This window comes from Dendropsophus ebraccatus, chromosome 9 (assembly GCF_027789765.1).
Source record: "Dendropsophus ebraccatus isolate aDenEbr1 chromosome 9, aDenEbr1.pat, whole genome shotgun sequence".
Taxonomy (NCBI): domain Eukaryota; kingdom Metazoa; phylum Chordata; class Amphibia; order Anura; family Hylidae; genus Dendropsophus; species Dendropsophus ebraccatus.
Window position 1 is genome coordinate 52,024,877 of NC_091462.1, and position 22,337 is coordinate 52,047,213.

The 22,337-nt window shown below is 42.5% G+C and overlaps 1 protein-coding gene across 3 annotated transcripts in view; it reads left to right on the forward strand.

The window, feature by feature from the left end:
- MAP3K13 (mitogen-activated protein kinase kinase kinase 13) overlaps positions 1-22,337 on the forward strand; it is a 73,047-nt gene that overhangs the window by 41,480 nt on the left and 9,230 nt on the right. For 2 of the 3 annotated variants that reach the window (XM_069983275.1, XM_069983276.1), the window contains exons 2-11: positions 830-1,387; positions 4,783-4,966; positions 8,042-8,233; positions 8,393-8,551; positions 9,293-9,451; positions 12,334-12,442; positions 15,191-15,300; positions 15,933-16,049; positions 18,054-18,206; positions 18,289-19,057. In XM_069983275.1, coding sequence (XP_069839376.1) covers positions 910-1,387; positions 4,783-4,966; positions 8,042-8,233; positions 8,393-8,551; positions 9,293-9,451; positions 12,334-12,442; positions 15,191-15,300; positions 15,933-16,049; positions 18,054-18,206; positions 18,289-19,057 — 2,430 coding nt within the window. In that variant the 5' untranslated portion in view covers positions 830-909. The remainder of the gene's footprint in view (positions 1-829; positions 1,388-4,782; positions 4,967-8,041; positions 8,234-8,392; positions 8,552-9,292; positions 9,452-12,333; positions 12,443-15,190; positions 15,301-15,932; positions 16,050-18,053; positions 18,207-18,288; positions 19,058-22,337) is intronic. The other variant, XM_069983277.1, reaches the window with a different exon arrangement.

Genomic DNA, 22,337 nt, shown 5'->3' on the forward strand with positions numbered 1-22,337 from the left:
GTCACCAGAGGTTCTGCTCTGATATAGTCACGCTCTGTTAATTCCTGTACAGTGCATTATGGGTAATTGAATGTGAGCACTGCACAGGGCATCGGCAGAGTCTGCATAGTAAAAGCGGACACCACCTATAGCCATATCACTTATTTACTTATCTAGTTGGCTTGTCTGTCTGTAGCTGAAATGTTACATCCATGCAGTAAAGCTCTACTATGCGTTAACCCATTCCTTCACAGAATAAATCAACCATGAAAGGAATATACTAATAATACACAAAATAGGGGGCAGGGATAGACCAAGAGAATATTCACCCTATAGGACAGTGAAGCGGGGCTTGCTGCTGGTGGTTCATCATGCTACCATGCCATTCTTGAATGAGGACAGTCTGTCGCCTGTAACTCTTCTTATCAATCACAGAAGGGACTTTTTGTAAGCTATTTTTTCTTTCCTCATATGTAAAAGTCTCTGTGGAGAAGAAACCTTCATTTGGGTCCCTTTATTCATGGGCCCTGTAGCAGCTGCCTTTGTTGTATGTTCAACCTTGATAAGGGATCATATAAGTATAGTTTCATGAAAAATGGACAAAATATGCCAAAAAGTCAATCAATCGAGTCAAGTTCAGGTTGCAGTTGAGGTGTCCTGATACCTCTGATAAATGATGCCAACCCATACCTTATGGTAAATACAGGAAGAAACACTGTAATATATCTTATCTGAAAAAAAATCTTCTTTCTCCACATACAAGACTTACCATTATCCTGAAAAGTTACCTCCAACTGTTTGTTCACACAGGGAGATATGATACATTTACTTTGTATTTCTTCTTTTACAGGTCCATGTGAACTGCTTCCAGTTCCAAAGCTGAGCTGAACAAACCACCTCAAGATCTGGTGTCTTGGGGTTGGCTGCCTCATGCACATCGATGGTACCATGGCCAGTCCGCATGATCCATTGAGTTGGTCATCTTCTCCTAATCTCATTGTTGATACATTACGGGAAGATAAGGAGTACATAGTGAATTATGGTGATCACACCACATCCGGTCACCATCAGTCTCAGGAGATTCAGGAGAAGTGTGATAACTTAGAAAATGCCAACAGCCCAGTCACTGCAGCAGTCCTGACCTCCATCAGCGAGGACTCCAGAGATCAGTTTGAGAACAGTGTCTTGCAGCTAAGGGACCAAGATGAAGTGGAGAACATTGCACCTCAAGGCAGCAGCCACTCAGGAGATGGCGGCAGTAATAGTGGTACTGAAGACATCAAGATACACTTTAGTCGCTCTGGGAGTGGAAATGGAGGATTCTTGGAGGGACTTTTTGGCTGTCTGCGGCCAGTATGGAATATGATAGGCAAGGCTTATTCTACTGACTATAAGCTGCAACAGCAAGGTAAGAAAGAATGGGAATGAACAAAAAAGTAAGAATATTGTTGGTCTCACATGAGTGCATTTTTGCATCTGTATTACAGACACAACTCCGGGTCTTTAAACCCTCTTTAACAGCATCATACATTACCTTTTACCTTACATTGGGGTCCATGATTGACGACTTGAGATGAGCAAACCTCGAGCATGCTCGAGTCCATCCGAACCCGAGCGTTCGTCATTTGATTAGCGGTGGCTGCTAAAGTTGGATAAAGCCCTAAGGCTATGTGGAAAACATGGATATAGTCATTGTCATTTATCCAACTTCAGCAGCCCCCGCTAATGAAGTGCCGGACGTTTGGGTTCGGATGAACTTGAGCATGCTCGAGGTTCCCTCATCTCTATTGACGACCCATCTGTGATTTTTCATTCAATGGAGTCACTGGTGAAACCTGTGGTGAAGCTTTACCATTTAAATTATTACCTATGTTTTCCAGCTATAATATTATAGGCGTTCTCAGGTGTCAGGGTCTTCTGATGTGTCATTTAGAAAGAGCTGCAGGAGAGCCCCACAGATCTCAGCAGGCCGGATGAGAAGGCTTAGGGGTAAATGCAGCTGTATTATAATTCTCTGCAAATGTTTGTGGAATAAATAGACAAATCTCGCCGTCAGCATCCGCTTGGACCCTATCAATCAGCATTGCATCAGCAAAATACAAAAATAAATGCCCGCTGTGGCACAGATCTCTGTATTTTGCTAGTCGGAGAGATGCATTGAAGTTTCTCCATCTTTCCTGATGTCGCTGAGCAGATGGCTAACCCCCTCCCCTCCACTGACTATTGTCTGCAGCAGCAGGACACGGATTATAGCCCTTATTGTTTACTAGTGAGTGAGGAGCTTGTGTGTCAGTCTGTGTCCATGTCTTCTAGTCATGTGGAGGGCAAGGCTAGGCTGCAAAGGTGGGAGTGGGGTCTAGGACACAGAAGCTTATAATATATTCTGCTGTCAGGGGGATTGGGCCTGCCATGACAGACATGTGGGTGTTTTCTTTATTAGGAAGGGGGTGAAATATATAGTTGGCAGCTGTTTGTTAGTCCCTGGACAGTAACGGATTATGCATGTCTGTTTGGTTATACTACACAGTATAGGCCCTACTATTATGCATGCTAGATGCCCTTCTGTTCACCAGGCCAAACATAATTATAGAAGAGGAGAATGTACAAAAAGCAAATAATTAACACTAAGTTGACTTCCGCATGTCCTATTAGGACATGATAGAGAGGGAAGCCATGCTTGTTCCATCCTCCCCCTATGAGCCAGGGAGAAGAGCAGCTAACAACAGCACATGTTTAATGCCCATAATGTAAAACTGCAAGGTTGACCTTATTTTTGAGATATAGTTCATTGCTTTTAGGTATTTTATTAGATATGAAAAATGATAGCAAAAGAGCAGGTCATGTTTCCATGCAGGGGGATAGAACAAAGAATATAAACAGTAACTAGCATATCCATTGGTAATAAATAGGCTAGCGATAGAGAACAGGCCCTGAGGTAACCCAGTGCTAAAACATCACAGAGTACAATACATAGTTCTTTGTTAAAGCAGTACTGTCATTCTAAATGTCTTCACTTCGGCCCATAAAATTATTTTGCACAGTATTGCATCTATTAAAAACATCCAAGATGGATTCCATGGTCACACAGAAGTATTAATGCATAGGCTTGATCACCTTTGGAAAACCCATGATATTTATGAACCAGTCCCACTAATGGCATGCCTTGGAATATTTGAAGAAGCATATACACATAATCCCATAGATTACCCATTAGGACAACATGTTGGAGTACTTAAAATTAAATTGATGGGATTGTCCCATCATAAAATAGAAATAAAAATAGATTCTAAAAATGTACATTTATAAAAATGTACCTGTTATTCAGAGTGTATATCTATGTGCATGTCCACATAATGGGCTGTGTGCTGGTGAACACACATACACAATCATTCTCCTGTCTCTGCCACCAGCAGCCAGTAGAAATAGAATCTGTCCTACTTGTCAGGGATGAAGCAGAGACTCCCCATGAGACATAGGAAGACACTATATATTATCAGCTGCCAGAGGGGGAAGAAGAGCGATTCTGCCCAAAAATATGCCCCCAGCAGCACTCTAGGGACACACAAAAACAAAAAATTAAATAAGACCTTTTTATGGATAAAATACTCTACATTCCTTTAAAACCGCTGTTAACAGTCTTTTAGGATTGTTTTGGAATCCCAAACGATTCATGGGCAACCCTTTTAAAGGAGTAGTCTGGGCAGACCTCTTTTTTCACAAGTGCCGGTGAGGGGAAATATAAAAGAAATAACCAGCTCTCACCTCCCTGGCTTCAGCGCTGGTGGTCTCATACTGCTGATCCAGTCCCCGTCAGTTTCCTGGTCTGAGTGGTCACCCAGGTTGTGACTTGTCAGGTCTACTTAGCCGGTCAGCAGCTGAGGTGGGGACCCCAGAGGTATATAAGGCTCTGTTCACAAGTGCCCTATTGTGTTTCATTGGGGGTTCTTTTTGGCATTCAGGTATTCTTACCATTAGGAATAGCGCAGCCTGCAGTGCTATTTGAAAGTCAACTATGTTATCAAGATTAGTGAAACCCCCAAGGATTTGGCACATCTTTCTCACTGCCTGTTCAACATACTTATGAGCTGGAGCTGACACAATTTCTAGCAATTTTTCAACACCAGGTTACGGGAAGCCATGCCGCATTCTTTTTTAAAAGTTTTAGGGCCCTATTACACAGAGCGATAATCCTGCGAATTGGGCCAATTTGGCCAATTATTGATCCGTGAAATAGAGATAACAATTGGCCGCTGCAACGATCATCGGCTGATCGTTTCTTTAGGCTCTGACCTAAAACCATTGGCCGTTGGGTGTGCATTGCTACGTGTAATAGCGATGCACGGCCGATGGCTAACGATTGAAAAGTTAATACATTACCTGCCCAAGCTCCTGGTCTCTGCTCTCTTCCCGGCACCACGCACTGCAGCTTCTCTGAGCTGACAGGGGGCCGCAATGGTCCCAGGCGGTGATTGGCTAAGCGGCCTGTCAGCTCAGAGACCACTGTGAAGCTGCAGCCGCGGGACCGGGAAGCATGTAGAGTGCAGGAGAAGACCGGGAGCGGTAACTGCTTGGGTAAGAGCTGCATGGACATCACTAGCAATGTCCTTGCAGCTCTTGCTAAACGATTATAGGGCCATGTCATAAGCCCTGTAATCGAGCGCCGATCTAGCAGATCGGCCCCTGTAATAGTACCCTTTAAAAAATAAAAAAAAAGTTGCATATCGAACTGTTGTACGCCAGATGTACATGAATTGTGTCATATATATAATTTCATAATGTAAATATTTTTTTGTTGCTTCTTAGACACTTGGGAGGTTCCATTCGAGGAGATCTCGGAACTGCAGTGGCTTGGCAGCGGGGCACAAGGAGCAGTATTCCTGGGGAAGTTTCGAGGAGAGGAAGTTGCAATAAAGAAAGTGAGAGAACAAAAAGAGACTGATATTAAGCACCTGAGGAAGTTGAAGCACCCCAACATCATTGCTTTCAAGTATGTACCGCTATTACCGCCCATTACATGACTCATTGAGATACCTATTGAATCCTGTGAATGAATCATCAGTAATAATCCTTTTTAAGATGATGCCTTACTTGTTTCAATTTACGAGTAAGAAAAATACAGATTGTCACCATAAAACATATTTAATACAAAAAAAGGAGAAAATAGTCATCAACCTTTTTTTCTTCTTTAGTGCACAGCTCGTGCAACAGACAGACTTGCGTGTAACAAGTCAGGCTTCCTTCATATGGATTGCATGACCATTGTGAAGTTAGTGCATTTGGTATGAAGAAGACCTTTAGGGTATGTTCACACGTATTGGATCTGCAGCGCATTTCACGCAGCGAGTTTGCAGCTAAATCCGCTGCGGATCCTGTATTGTGAACGTGAATGGGTCCCGGACCCTTTAACCCCATCATCGCCGGCCCCCCGCCCGCTCACTCGCAGCCCGCAGACCCCAGCATACATTACCAGCTTAGCGCCGCGGCTGTATGGAGCTCCCGGCTGCTGGATGAAGAGCGAGGGGAGCCGGTAGCCTCACAAAGCCGCGACGCCGAGCTGGTAATGTATGCTCAGGGCCAGGGCTGGGGCTGCGAGCGGGTGGACGGCCGGGTTAAAGGGGCCGGGGCTGCAAGCTGCAGGCGGTTGGTGGCAACGGGGTTAAAGGGGGCGGGTCCCATACACGCAGCGGATCCGCTGCGTGTATGGGACCCATTCACGTTCACAAACTTGCAGCGTGAAATCCGCTGCGGATCCGGTACGTACCCTAAAAGGGCTATTTCCGTTCTGATTTTTTGGTCAGTGTTTTGCATTTGTACTTGTAAGCCAAAACACAGAAGAAGAGCACTTCTTTCCAGTGTAGTTTTTCTCTTTGTAGGTTCAACTCCAGGGGGGACATTTACCACTGCTGTACGCCACAGAAAAGGGTCAGATTTATCCCTTTTCTGTGGCGTACACCAGTCATATCCCTGCTAGCCTGATGGGTGGGCAAGGGGTGCGACAAGGCGGGAAGGAGGCGTGGCCTTTTATCGCATCGGATTTATCATGATTTACACCTGCTCACATACACATAAAACAAATCAACATCTGCTGGAAGCAGTTTTGCAGTTTCTGCAGCTAGGATCCCTGGCTGTGAGAAGCCACAGTAACTGAGGTTGGCTCTTAAACTGGTATGACCAATCTGTTACAACATTAGATTGTCAGGCCCAGATTATTACAATGACTGTCTCGGTATCTTCATAAAATTTATCAACCAAACCTATGTAAAATTCCCCTCAGCATTTGTAATTCATCCAACATATGCTGATGACTGTCTGAATCCCATGCAGCTGAATGGGTACCCACAACCCTATTCACACGCAGTGCAACTATGTATTGTACTCAGCCTCGGATTTTGTCCACAGAAATACCAGTTGGATTTTAATCTGATGGGTAAACACAGCCATAATCTCGTCCTGACTTCTTTTTCCCCGTCTTCTTCACTGCTCACTTAACATTGCTGGCTCCCTTTTAACCTGCTGTTGCTCACATTTGAGTAATCCCGATTCGCTTGTAGTCGCCTTGATACATTGTATTTTCTTGTACGCCTTTTGTTCCTGTTCTTCTTTTCTCTCTGTTTCCCCCTATCTGATTTTTGTGGCACATACAGTAAACAAGCCGGAGCTCGTCACCGGTTCATTTAAGGTGAGGGAGGCTGGAAAGTTAGGATGTTCAGAAGACACTGTATGCAGATGCGCACTACACCACCGTCTCCTCAATCTTCCTTCCGCCCTCCACCTATTCTGCAGTCAAAAATTTATCAGTTATCAAATAAAATTAGCAAATATTTAGGTGTATTGCTGGGATCTCACAGTAGTTTGGATCAGTAACAATCGCTGGACCCGAGAAGGATTATTTTATGTAATTTCACTTCTTCCGAATTCTAAAATAATTGCTTCCACGTCATTTTACTTCATCTCTTATATGAGACCATGTAATATTCTGCTGATCATAGGAAATTCTACTTTGGAAAAACTTTTCTGTGGTTTAAGGGATTGTCTGGTTTGGAAAACCCTGTGAAGGCATTCTCAGTTAATAATCGGGAAATCCTTACTCAGAATTCCCTTTAAGTTAGCCAGAATTGGAAGCATCTACATACAGCATCTCTCTCTTCTTTTCTCCAGCTCTGGATGACCCAGCCTGTCTATTGATTGGACAGACAGCTTATTGATTTCAGTATATATCATTTAATGCTATGTTTCCCCCGTGGAGGCACTACAATAAAAATGAGCACTTTGTACCTGACATACTAACAGTACTAACAGCAGAGATATGTACTTAGACAGGGATAAGAATGTAGAAACCTATGGTGGAGGATACATAGGCTGTAACTTTGATTTCCCAAAAAAGATGGATTTTTTTAAAGCTTGACGTGAAATACAGAGTTATGGTTACTTGTGATTATAACTTCACATCATAGTTACATAGTTAAAGGGATTATCCAGCGCTTCAAAAACATGGCTACTTTCTTCCAGACACAGCCCCACTCTTGTCTCCAGGTCAGGTGTGGTTTGCAATTAAACTCCATTCACTTCAAGGGAACTGAGTTACAAAACCTCATCCAAACTGGAGATAAAAGTGGTGCTGTCTCTGGAAGAAAGTGGTTATGTTTTTGTAGCGCTGAATAACCTCTTTATTAAGGATGAAAAAAGACAAGAGTCCATCATTTTATTATATTTACTGGGGATATATCCAATAGCTGCAATCCTGATGCCAGATAGGGGGTAATTTAGCATTGTTTGTAAATTTAAAGCGATTTTATTGATCATGTCCGCCCGCCATATACACGGACAAATGTCCCTCTTTTGTCTTGGCCTCTCACATTACATCAGCTATTGTCGGTCCCATGTATAATGTCATTTAATGACTGTACACCAGATATTGACTCTAAAAGACACAATACCACTGCTGTACTATGATTACATCTCAGATCTTATTTGCTGCATATACGGTTACTGCCTTATGTGAGAACTTCTATGCTCTCTTTGTTAACCTGGTCTTTGATATTGTCTCCTGTGTTCCATACAGAGGTGTCTGTACACAGGCTCCATGTTACTGCCTTATCATGGAGTACTGCGCTCATGGACAGCTTTATGAGGTACTCAGGGCTGGAAGAAAGGTCACCCCTCGGCTCCTGGTGGACTGGTCAAGTGGGATTGCTAGCGGCATGAACTACCTGCATCTGCACAAGATAATCCATAGGGATCTCAAATCACCCAAGTAAGTTTGAAGCAAATATTGAATCCGCCCTAGAAATAAAGTATTGGTAGTTGTAGAAGTAGAAAAAGTATTATTAGATTTACATCCTTAATTATGTGTAGATTTCTATATTTGTGCGAAATTGAAGGCAAATACTGATTATATTTGTATTCCTTACAGTGTCCTAGTCACCCACACAGACACAGTGAAGATTTCGGACTTTGGAACGTCCAAAGAACTTAGTGATAAAAGCACCAAGATGTCATTTGCCGGTACTGTGGCGTGGATGGCTCCTGAAGTCATCCGTAATGAGCCTGTCTCAGAAAAAGTGGACATCTGGTGAGTAGCCGCCGATGTATAAGAACATAGTATGTCATGTGTCTCTTTTGTACCGGCACAGATTTATATTATATCTTAAAAGGCACACAAATAAAATAGTTATATCCATAAGGGCTTTGCTGTACACTACTGTATTGCCGTTCCATACATCCTTAGATTTGTACAGAGCTGTAACATGACTCCCAAAGAAGTCTGTGGGGCCCTATTCTACCCCCATATATCTTTTTTTTCATAGTAAGACACTCAGAAAAAAGATTATACCTTGTTCTGTTGGACACATTATTACTGAGATATCTTCCTTGTAATAGACATAATGTAGCACAGGGTTTTTCTGCAAATGTTTACAGCCTCCTCGGTAAATTATTAAATTAAGTTTCAAATTAAGATTCCCAGACTAAGCTAGTGCGAAACATGCATTGGGGTCCAGGGCAGTGCTGTGATCCAAGAGAATGTTGATGCCGAGGACAGATACAACGGTCTCTAGTTTTTATGGGTGTTTTTAAACTTCAGGTTAACTGCACATTGGATTTGGATAAGGATTATTAGTTGAGGGTGTAGTAAAAGGCGGCCATACTCACATTTAGCCGTATGTTTGATGGGCTTGTCTTAAAGGCAGGACTTAACCAGTAAAACCCTGGTTTTCATCACTGTGCACAATGGCTGATCCCATGTTCATTTTCAATGATTTATTGGCGTATTGTGAAGTTTTATTGAAATAACTTTGCACCTATGATATTTCAGGTCTTTTGGGGTTTTGCTGTGGGAGCTATTGACCGGGGAGATCCCATACAAGGATGTGGATTCATCAGCCATTATCTGGGGTGTAGGAAGCAACAGCCTCCATCTTCCAGTTCCTTCTACTTGTCCTGATGGGTTCAAAATCCTCATGAAGCAGACATGGTAAGAGTGCTCTAGTGTCTCTATTGTCTATTATCTGATTTATTTGACATACTTTTAACATAAAACCTGTCTATAACTCATACAATGTTTTACACATTGCATTTAAATAAATGATCATAATATAACCGATAAATCAGTATCATATAGGATGTCAGGATGTTGATACTACTGTTAGGGTTTTCTTTAGGATTGCACCACATGAGTGTTAAAACCCATGTACCACCAGTACATCGCTTTTGTGATTTTTACATGGATAGACTGGCGCCGATGCAGGGACGCCAGTGCCGCGGTCCTTTTTTTGAACTGTTACTCCGTTTCCACGTGCGGCGTTGGTCTATTACAAAGCACTAGGCGGGGGTGAAGCACTGGAAGTGGGCCCGCTCGCACCCGGTGTGATGATTGGCCCTCCCCCTTTGATTCTAATGGAGCTGCATCACAGATGGAAGGGGGTTTCATCACACTGGTGCTGGGCGGGCCCACCTGCAGTGCTTCACCCCCGGCTGGTGCTCGGTAATAGACCAGTGTCCCCGTGCCAGTCTATCCGGTCTGTCTGTTCATAGTAACAATATGGGAAACCAGCAATTATGTGCAGAGCATGCAGGTCATCAGGGAATAAAAGGGCTGTATAGTTTACATAGCTACATGGGGAGTCCACAGAAGGTGGCGCCCCCTTGATCCATCAATTGTGAATTGCACTGTGTGATCATACAGATAGGACGCCTCCTAGGCTGGCCTTGTTTATATGATTTAGCTTATCCAGGGTGTAATTTCTATACATTAGATGTAGAGTACACCCAAGCAGTTATGGCCTTTGTGCCAAACAGTAAATTTCCTATCACAACTATAGGTTGTATAGCTGCAGTTCACTTTTTGTAGTGTATGATAAACAAAGGTAAAGTAAATGGCTGAAGATGGAGTTGGAGATGAAGTCAAGAGCAGTCACTCAATACAGTATAGTACGACACCAGTCATTGTTATATTGTTATATAACATTTGGCAGTCTAAAGTTCGAGATAAATCCCCACTCATTCTGATTTCCTGATATCTTCACCTTTCAGCACAACTCTGTCATTCTTTATACCCCAGGCCAAATCCACAATTTTCCCCATAAATCCTATGATATCTGTATCATTCAGGAAATAAATCTCTGTATTCATATCTTAGTCCCATTATGCTGAACTGCGACACCTACATTTATTTACATCCTCTATACAGTAATTATCTCTGTTAATCTATTCAACCTCCTAATTGTAATCACTGCTTCTTCTATATACAGAGGCTTTAATTATACCTCCAGTTTACATAAATTACATTGGCAGGAGCTTGTACAGAATATAGGTATTAATATTTCATGCAGACTATGTTAATGACTGGAGATGATATGCAGGATGTGATATTGATTGGTGAATGATGTTCGTAGGCAGAACGTTTTAACAGATTTGTATACATAAAATATTTTGTATTTTCATTTTTCTTACATTAAAAAAAATATATGTAAATCGGGCCTTGTTCACATCTGTGTTGGAGGTTCTGTTATGTCATTTCTAGTCAAAATCCTGGACAAGATAGTGCAGCTTTCAGTGGTATTCTGACCAGTAATATATGGGACACTATGTCGGAAACCCAACAGACACTATTCTACTCAATGAGGTCCATTGAGTGCTGTTTGCTGCTGTCTTTTAACAGATCCAGCACTACTGGCAGGTTACTCTTCTGATCATGTGACAGAGCAAAATGGTGGAAATGCTTAACACAAATGTAAATAAGCCTTAAAAGGATTAGACCATGTACCCATCAGTTCGTTTTTGTATATTTAAGGGTCTATATTAGAAACCTTTCACTGTATACAGCAGCATGCTCCCGATGGGCCCACTCATTTTATTATAGTAGTCATCTAATGACTATGCTCAGGGCCGGCGTCATCACAGGGCTTACCCGGGCAAGTGTAGGGGCCCTGAGAGGGAGAAGGGCCTGGTGTTCTGATGTTCAGCCTGATCACTGTAGTGCAGGAGGAGCAGCTGAACATCAGAAAACAGAGAAAGAGCAGGACCTGCCAGCCTCCTGCAGAGAGAGAGAGAGGAATGAAGGACCTGATCACATGACCCGCAGGTCCTCAACCTAATTACAGTGTGGAGGTTGGCTGGGCAGATAGGAAGAGGGAGTGCTGTGTGTCTGTCAGTCAGTAATGTGTGTGTGTGCCTCATTTAGTAATGTGTGTGTCTGTGTCAGTCAGTCAGTAATGTGTGTGTGTGTGTGTGTGTCTCAGTTAGTAGTGTATGTGTCAGTAATGTGAGTTTGTGTAAGTGGTGTCTTAATTAATTGGGCATAGTGGATGGATGGATGAGGGGCCCGCTGAGGGCCTGAAAAACCTGGAGCTGGCCCTGACTATGCTAGGTCTATTTTCTGAAAATATTAAGGCCATGTTCCTACTCTGTAAGAGACCGGCCGTTACATGACCCAGCCTGGTTACGGATCGGCCGGTATCAGAAAAGATCATACTGCAGTACCAGCCGGATAAACTTTACCACCACCGCACGCTCCATTGTGTGAACTGACAGGGTTTTCTGCGGCCGCTATTCAATGAATAGTTGCAGTGCCGCCAGGGATCCCAGTTGGAGTGTATACTATGTGTATACACTCCAGCCTGGATTCCTTAGAAGGCTGCACTATGTAAGTACTGTAGTAATCACGGCTGTGATCACTACGGCACTTACATAGTGTGAACATAGCCTAATTTTGCGAAACAGAAAATGGGCTCTTCTGTGCTTTTAGTCCCACAAGATGGATGTTAACTTTGAGAAAATTGTCAACCCCCCCCCCCCCCCCCCCCAAATGGATGCATCATATGATATCTAGTAAACAGTTTTAACTTGATTCTATAGGCAAAGCAAACCCAGGAACCGTCCTTCTTTCAGACAGATCCTCATGCACCTGGACATAGCCTCAGCCGATGTCCTGGGGACACCTCAGGAGACGTATTTTAAATCACAGGTATGACAGTATTATTTACTAGATTTAGCTTATATCCCACACAAATTGCATTTTACAGGTTACAACAGTATAACAGGTATAAGAAGAGATGTGTTATATTTTTGTCCTTTTGTTCCTCTGTAAGCGCAAGAAGATCAATAATTGTGATTACTGAGATCTGGTTCTGCATTCCCCACTGTCTGGATCTTGTTACAGCTGTATATTCCAGAGAAGATTGCAAGAAAGATAATATTGTTCTTCAGTTTCTGGGAAGAGTCAGGCAGTTCGGTGTTATACTTCATTTGTTTTAATTATTCAGAAATATCATATTATAGCCTATGAAACCTCTTTAGCCAACCCAGACAGTCACTGCATATGTGAATGCAACAGAGTGCCACCATCTTAAAATCACTCTATATTAGCCAAAGAGTATCATGTCTCATTTGAGCAGTCAACTCTGGCACCATCCTATTTGTCACTACATGATAACAGTATTGTATCAAAAGACTGTTTCTACCCCTTTAATATATTGTAAATTTATTGTACAAGCTAGGCTTCTTATCCAGCATATGAGGCTTAAAGGGGTTGTCCGGCGATAAAAAATTATTCACAGAAAAACACACATTACAAAGTTATACAACTTTGTAATGTATGTTATGTCTGTGAATGGCCCCCTTCCCCGTGTTTCCCCCCACCCACGCTAGACCCAAAGTGTGGTGCATTATACTCACCGCATCTCGTGTCGTCCACGGTCTCCGATCGTCAGCAGTGACGTCTTCTTCGGGAGGCCGGCGGATCTTCCCGAGTGCCGGCCGCCCTCTGCAGCGTCATCCGAAGCTCAGCCGCGATTGGCTGAGCATAACTGTGCTCAGCCAATCGCGGCTGAGCGGCTGATGACGCGGCCACGTCATCATCTGCTCAGCCGCGATTGGCTGAGCACAGTTATGCTCAGCCAATCGCGGCTGAGCTTCGGATGACGCTACAGAGGGCGGCCGGCACTCGGGAAGATCCGCTGGCCTCCCGAAGAAGACGTCACTGCTGAGGATCGGAGACCGTGGTCGGCACGTGACAGGTAATGTATAGCGCACCACACTTCTGGGTACACGGGTGGGGGTGGTGGGACACGGGGAAGGGGGCCATTCACAGACATAACATACATTACAAAGTTGTATAACTTTGTAATGTGTGTTATTCTGTGAATAATTTTTTATCGCCGGACAACCCCTTTAACAAAAAGAAAAAACTTACACTCACCTGCCCTGATCCCCCACCACTGCTGTCCATACCACCTCCACTGCCTAATGCTTCAGCCACTCACTGACTGTAGCACAGACCTGTCAGTGACTGGTTAAGTGGGCATTTCCTGTGAACAGAAAAAAACAGGCAGCCCTGAGCTTGAAGGAATGTCTGGACAGCAGTGGGAGGGGTAATCAGGGAAGTTGAGCATAAGTTATTTTTTTTTATTTTTCAAGCCAGCCTGGGACAAACAAAATAAACTACAAACAAACTATAAACAAACAAACTACAAAATACCTGGTAAAAAATAATAGCCTGGGACAAACAAAAAAACCCTACAAAATACAGGTAACAAAAGCCTGGGACAAACAAAAAAAAACTACAAAATACAGGTAAAAATAGCCTGGGACAAACAAAAAAAAAAAACTACAAAATACAGGTAAAAATAATAAAAGGAATAGTACCTTGTTTAAGCCCTGCTACATCCAGTGCCCTCGCTCCAGTCCCCCCTGCCAGGTTTGTTCATTTGGCTGCAGCTATGAGGTTCACTTGGCTGCAGCCAATTACTGGATTGAACAACCTCTCACACCCTGTATCAATGTCAGCAGTGGCAATAATAAGTTTGGAAAAAGCCCTTTAAGAAAAATCTGCAGTTTGAGACAATTTTTAATAGCAGTTAAAATCCAATAGTTTTGATTTATTCTCTTTTTGGTGACGTATTCTCAATGATTTACATGAAGATGATGTAGATTAGGTGGGGGGACATGGCAATCATTATATCTTTTGTGTTGAAACAAGCCCCATGCAGCCCCCAGGTGAGTCAGTGCACATCTTGAATGTTAGAGATAATGTGCGAGCTGATGCAGCCTCCTCCGTGCGCACATGACTCAGAGGTTTTCAGCACAAGACAAAAATAGCCCATTTTTCTGCTCTGATGACGGCTGAAGTGGCTGGAGCATTTGTGAGCATATTATGCTCCTCATGTATTGTCAGCTCCTCTGAAAGAGCTTTAATAGCCTTCTAGAACTAGAGTGCTTCCGCTCTCTGCTGCTTCCAATTCTTCTTCTGCTTTATTAATTCAGTGCTTAGACTGCCCAGATATCTCCTTTGTTTTGCCTTCAGGATCTATAGTCAAAGCCTCTGTCTTTTGAGATGTGTATATATATATAATTTCAGGTTTCTCTACATTTTTGCAAATATATTACTGAAAAGCTTCCTATGATTTGACACAGGGAATAGAGAAATAAGATGGTCTTCCCCACCAGCTAGTGCAGCTGATATGAGTGCATTATCTGTACAATGATGACAGATTATATAAGACTCCGTATGCCACTTTGCAGGCATAGTACAGCACATTATTACAGACATATTCTCCCCTAGAAGCAAAACTCCTAGAGGAGAATGCTCCTATAATGGGGCATCCGGTGGAGCATGCCACAATTTTCTTTTTAATAAAATTAGAGGCATAAGGAGCTACAGTCGGGCCCCATGAATGAGTTCAGCTACTTGACACAGTTATTTTATCTATTTCAGGCTGAATGGAGAGAAGAAGTCAAGAAGCATTTTGAGAAGATCAAGAGCGAAGGGACCTGTATCCATCGATTAGATGAGGAACTGATCCGTAGGCGCAGAGAGGAACTGCGGTAGGTCTATGTATATTAGTATATATCAAGGAACAGTTTAAACCATTGATTGTAAAAAAAAAAAAAAAGACCAGTCTAAAAGACCGGTAGCAATTGAGCTACGAGTTGGTAGTAACTGGTCTTACTGTGTATTAGCACATGGGAAGGGTATGGTACAATGATATATTAATGGAAATTACTGGATAACACTCACATGGAAAAGGATTTAAGAGTTTTACTTGACAGGAAATTTACCTGTAGCAACCAGTGTCTGGATATTTGGGTTTGGAGAAGGGGTTTATCCAGGCATTTGTTCTGATAATCAGATTTGGGCTATGTTTACACACTGTGAAAATGGCTGCCGTCTTTATTGGATGACAACGGACGATATTAGTTGTTAAATGACAACCTTCCATTAAAAACGCCTGTCATTTTGGCAGTGTCAGGACATAGCCTTAAGATAAAAAAGAAATTTTCTCACCTCAAGTTTTCTGCCTTCCTCTGGATCAACACTTCAGGGTAATAGGTTAAAGTGGATGGACGTAGGTTTCTTTTTCAGCCTTATACACTATGTTAATATGTGACTGTTTTGTTATTGCAGCATTTGTTTTGTCAGTATTGGTATTTGACACAAATCTGTAAATCACCACTAGGCATGCACTGGATATCCGTGAGCACTATGAACGCAAGCTGGAGAGAGCCAATAACCTGTATATGGAGCTAAGTGCAATCATGCTGCAGCTGGAAGTCCGTGAGAAGGAACTCATCAGGTACTTAAGCAAAGTTACATAATAGAATTGTCTTAGTACATGTATAAGTAAACTGAGAAATCAGGCTGCAGTGTCAAGTCAGATGTGTGCCCTATACTTGAGCCCAGGGCTGTGGAGTTGGTAAGCCGCAGCTCCGACCCCAACTCCGACTCCTGAATTTTATCAGGGCCAACTCCCGACTCTGACTCCTAAATTTTATCAGGACCGACTCAGACTCCTGCTCCTTCATAAATGGCCAGTCATATACCAGGGGAGTTATTTATCACACTGGTTCAGCAGCTTCTCCCTAATGTCCTACATGATCCTGTGGCGACTTCTGAGTAAATAAAGGAATACTGTATATAAAGCAGATTTTCCTGTGTTTGCAGTGTATGTAGCCAGTCTTCAGCCTCCATGTCCTGAACTACTCGCAACTAGACTAGATAGAGCAGGTAGTCTTTTCCTGCTGACAGTCTTCTATGTTTCTAACTAAATATTCACCATACTTAAAGAAACACTGCTAACAATGACAGATACCTGTAATATAGAGGTCAGCCATAGTGATATACAGAGGGTCACACATAGTGATATAGAGAGGGGTCACACATAATGATATAGAGAGGGGTCACACATAGTGATATAGAGAGGGGTCACACATAGTGATATAGAGAGGGGTCACACAGTGATATAGAAGGTCACTGTGGGGGCACGCAATAGCACGCACACACACACAGCCTGCTGCAGCCATAGCATACACACACACACAGTTTGCTGCAGCTATAGCACACACACAGCCTGCTGCAGCCATAGCACACACACAGCTTGCTGCAGCCATTGCACACACCACTCACACACACACTCGGTTTGCTGCGGCCATAGCACACATACACACAGCCTGCTGCAGCCATAGTGCACACACACACACAGCTTGCTGCAGCCATAGCACACATACACACAGCCTGCTGAAGCCATAGAGCACACACACACACACACACAGCCTGCTGCAGCTATAGCATACACACACAGCCTGCTGCAGTCATAGCACACACACAGCCTACTGCAGCCATAGCACACACACACACACACACACACACACTTCTCCCAGAGAGAAAACACCACATTGAGGACAGAGGTTACACCTACACTACTTATTTCTTCTCCTCCTCCTCTATATTACACAGGATATCTTAATATTACACTGCTGCTCATATACAATCATCCAGCATCCAGGAAGAGAACAGCACAGATCTCCCCTCACACAATGGACTCTTCCAGCTCAGAAACAAACTGCCAAATAGTGACTGACAACTTTTCCATGACCACCATTATCTAATAGGGCCAGTGTCCTATTAGAATGTTGCTCATAATATATATTCATGAGCAAAACTTGTAAAATTCATATCAAATTTAATTCTACATTTTTTTAAGATTTGGAGTCGGTACATTTTTTTCCGACTTCAGCCTAAACTAGCTCCGACTCCACGACTCCGACTCTACAGCCCTGCTTGAGCCTACAGTTAACTCAACAAAATTGATGTGTTATAACCAAATGGACACCATTTTTATTCTTTTTCTCTGACCCCTCCCCCATTTAACCATTTCATAAATTCAATGTGCACATGAAACTAGTTTGAAAAATTTAGTTCTCCTTCGGTAGAAGACTGTGTGCTCCCGTGACTGCTAGCAAAGTCAGATGAGGTGTATGGAAGCCTCCCGACTCTCTGCCAACAGATAATGTTGGTAAGAAGGGTTGGGCATGATGGATTTTCAGTGCCTGACTGTATTGTTTTCAAAGGGAAAAGCCTCCACCAAAGCAGTCTGGCTGTGGCGTAGCCTTCCCATAAGGAACACAAGAATGTTGGTCACTCTGAATGTTCATGTGGGTGGGAGATTGGAGGATGGGAGAGATAAGTGTCAGGTGACCAATCACACATGTTGAATAAAGCATTTATACTAAAGATAAATCTATATAATATAATCTTGCTTAGACATTAATTTATATATTCTAAAGTTAATATAAAATAGCATTGACTTTTCTAGGCGTGAACAAGCTGTAGAGAAAAAATACCCTGGGACATATAAACGGCACCCTGTTCGCCCTATAGTTCATCCTAATGCTGTGGAGAAACTTATCAAAAAGAAAGGTGCTTGCTCTAAATCATCATCTCAGACCAGACGGTAAGTAACTATTAGGGTCATAATTTCTGTATTGCTGACCAATTTTATTTTTTGAGCTTTAATCTAGATGTCTTTTTTGTAGGCCTGACCTATTAAAATCAGATGGTATTGCTAGTGTGGAGTCAAACGTCCCTAGTTCTTCTCCAATATCTGGAAGTCCAAAGATATCCTCAGGAGGAAAGAATCGTTACCGAAGCAAACCACGTCACCGGCGAGGGAACAGCAAGGGCAGTCATGCTGACTTCATAGGTGCAATAAAAAACCAGGACTCTCCTTCACCATCTCAAGCTACTCATCATCTGCCTCCTGCTACTCCCTCATTTACCCCTCCCAGCCCTCGGCATGAGCCTGCTCAGCCTGTGTTGACCCGCCATCAAACCCTCAATGTGCATGGGCAGAATATTGCCAACTGTGCCAACAATTTGCGTTACTTTGGCCCAGCAGCTGCACTAAGAAGTCCTCTTAGCTGCCATGCTCAGAGGTGTATGTCTGGCTCCAGCCCTGACCTTCTGTCCAGCACGCTGGAAGCTGACACTCGCATGCAGTCAGAAACAGACTGGGACTACTGTCAACAAGATCCTTACAAACCCTGTCTTGGTTGTCCAGAGGCCTCCCATCCTCCAGATATGGACCATGAAACTTGGGAAAATGCTAGAAGTGATAATACAGAGCAGAGGAACTCGGAGAGAAACCCTCCAGAGTCTCCAAGACACCATCAAATAGAGGAGGCATCTGAGCCACCGCAGAGTGGAGTCGACCAGTTTCCTACAATTAGGGCGGCAGTAGGTGTGAGCGCCCTCGCTGTTCCTACACCTCCTGCTCTTCCCCGAAGAATACGGACCCTTAGAAAGGTAATTTCAACTTCTTCAGTACTGAATCTGAAGTCACTGCTCAGTGTGATGACTGTGGCTGAGGAAATCATATGATGGCTTCTGGCCATGCAGCCTATAATTAGATCAGTATATGTGTGTCTTCTGAGGCTGCGGGCTCTCAGTGAAGCATTGGGCTGCAGAAGTGCTGCTCACAGGGACAGGGACATTTCTTTCTACAAGCTTTCTTAGCTACGAATGAGCTTCTAGGGCAGAGGCCTGCAATGATTGCCAATGAAGTGTTATATAAACATGTATAATGGAAAATTACTTTAACATATATATGGATATATGTCTTATATATCAAAGGTATGAACTGTGACCAAACTGTATTATAATATCTCTTTGGATATTCTTTTTTTCTAGTTTTTATATTTTTATATATAGTCTTTATATTTTTAGATATTACATTAAGGAATGCACAATAGTTTCAGCAACTTTTTTATATTAAGAAATTTATGGAGAATACAGCAATATTTGGACTCATATAGCATAGGTCTGTAGCAGGGTCGAACAAAGCTTCATAGAAACCCTGACATGATAATGATGCAAATGTTACTGTATTCTGTACGTACTTTTGAAAAATCTTGTTTTAAAGGGAATATTACATTAGAAAATGACCAATTGTTTTTATCTTGTTTTAAGATTTTTGGTGATTTTTTTCTCAAATTTTCTGGGTTACCATATACATTTTTAAATAATTTTCAAATCTCGCAGTTGTCAGTCTGGCTCCTAAGCCTTATATTAAGCTGCCACGTCTTTTTCTTTAAAAGAAATTTTTTTTTAGCAGTGTCCTCTTTATTATCACATGCAGGATTAGAGTTCAGGGTGATGCTAGGATATAGATAACAGAGGATCCATTATTCACAAAAGGTAATGCTCAGAGCTTACCCTCTTCCCCTTTCTGCATCTTTATCTATGCACAGGTCCCAGAGCATGCCTAAAATTGGGCCTTAGGGATAACAACCCTAGGCTTGCTTCATCTTATTATTATTATTACTATTATTACTAATAGTAAGATTAATAATCTCATTTATTCAGAAATACATTTTGGAGGTTGCATTCTCCAAAACCAAACACTGGACTTTGGTACTATTTGTCGGGACAAAACATATTTGACCCCTACCATAATAATGTACAAATAATAAAATACAACAGAAAGCAGAACAGATAAGAAAAAAAGAACATGTTTCAGACTTGTCAAACTGTTCAGATTTTGCAGCATTCTTTAAACCTGAACGCTTAGCATTTGACTCCTGGTGGCTGGAGAAATTGGGTGTCACCCTAGGGAGTCCTGGAAAACAGGGATACAGCCACAGGCTCTAGTAATGCTGAGTGTTCAGGTTCAGACAATGTTGCCGAAACCTGAACAGTTCAGCCAGTCCACTCAACACTACCTATAAGTATGCTGGAGTCAATCTGTCTTTCCCTCGTAAAGTGAGGGTGGGATCAGCTCACACCGTGGGCATTCATTTATAGACACAGATTTTTCCCATAATGTCTTAATACCTTTGAGCAGAAAGCTTTAGATCTAAGCTTATATAAATGGATCAAGGATATAAGAAATACTGCTGTATTAATTACAATTGTCTACATACTGCTGTATTATTTACAATTGTCTACATAATGCTGATAGTTAGAAGTAGAGATGAGCGAACCTCGAGTATGCTCGAGTCGATCCGAACCCGATCGTTCGGCATTTGATTAGCGGTGGCTGCTGAACTTGGATAAAGCCCTAAGGCTATGTGGAAAACATGGATATAGTCATTGGCTGTATCCATGTTTTCCAGACAACCTTAGAGCTTTATCCAAGTTCAGCAGCTGCCACTAATCAAATACCGAACGTTCAGGTTCGGAAACCCGTTTCGCTCATCTCTAGTTAGAAGCTACCTATAGAGTAAAAGGGGGCAAAAGGGTCAATCCATGAATTCTATATGGCTTCATAGAAAATACACACACACACACACACACATTACTATTTCATAAATGAGGAAGGCCAGCGGGTAATAGCACAAACAGCTTGGAGGAAGTAATCACTCCTGGCCACAAATGCCACAGAACTGTTTAATGCAAGAATGGAAACACATTAGCATAATGGGTAGCATTAGTGAGTAGCATAGTGAGAGTGCGATATGGTGTCACATTGGAGCGAGCTGTTAGATTCTTGAAATAGTCGTCTGTAGTAGGTAATATAAAATAAGTAAGCATTATGCGGCTCCTATGAGAAAATGTATTAGGGGCACTTTAATATGAAAAATTAGAAAGTCATTTAGTTCATTTGATTTAATTTGCTTACATTGTGCTCAGTTGTCTCAATGAGAAAGGACGCTCGCCCTTCCCCTTTCTGTCCGTGCAGCTCAAGCAGCTGCACATATAGGATCAGTATGTGTCCTCTATAGAAATACACTGTGCACCACCAAACCTGATGTGCCGTGTATTCTTATGGAGGACACATAGTAATGTGAATATCTCATGCCATTTTATGGACTGAATCACTGTATGAGGCCTTTCTCATGAAGACGGACAGGGTATGAAGAGCACTGTAAGTAATATTAAATCTCATCAGATACAATGTAAATTACTTTCTATTTTTTCCTCTTAAAGTGACCAGCCCTTTTTAATGTACGTGGCATATTTTTCAGTGCAATCATTATTATTATTTTTTTTAAACATTCTCTATTTAAGTAATTTTCTCATTTTACAAATACATAGAATCAAAATGACTTTAGTCATAAACAGGTAGTATATTTCTCCTAACGAAACAAGTACAGAAAAACATAAAAACAGAATGACCAGTCTGAGGCTGGTAGGCAACCCATCGGTACATAGTATTCCAATATGAAACTTGGGGTAGGACACCAAGGTGGGGGAGCAGCGGAGGAGGTCTTCCTATCTAGTTTTGGAGTATAATTCCCATAGTTAGAAAGAGAAAGATATAGTAGATATCATACGGGTGTGAGATATCTTATCCCTGCTAGTGGTGTCAGAGGCAAGGGTGATGCCATTGAATAGAGGAACTACGTAACTGGCGAACAGGACAGGACGGTAGACACATACGGACATCAACAAGAAGGTGGGAGTGGAGGTGGGGGGGGAGTGGAGGTGGGGGGGGAGTGGAGGGGGAGGATTGTTGAGGATCGCTGCCATCATATCATGTGAAAGAGGAATAGGGGTGGGGGATGCAAAGGTCCATGGGGACAATCCAGTCTACAGCGTAAGTTGATGGGTCACGGCATATTGTTTCCAGGGAGCCCATGTCTTT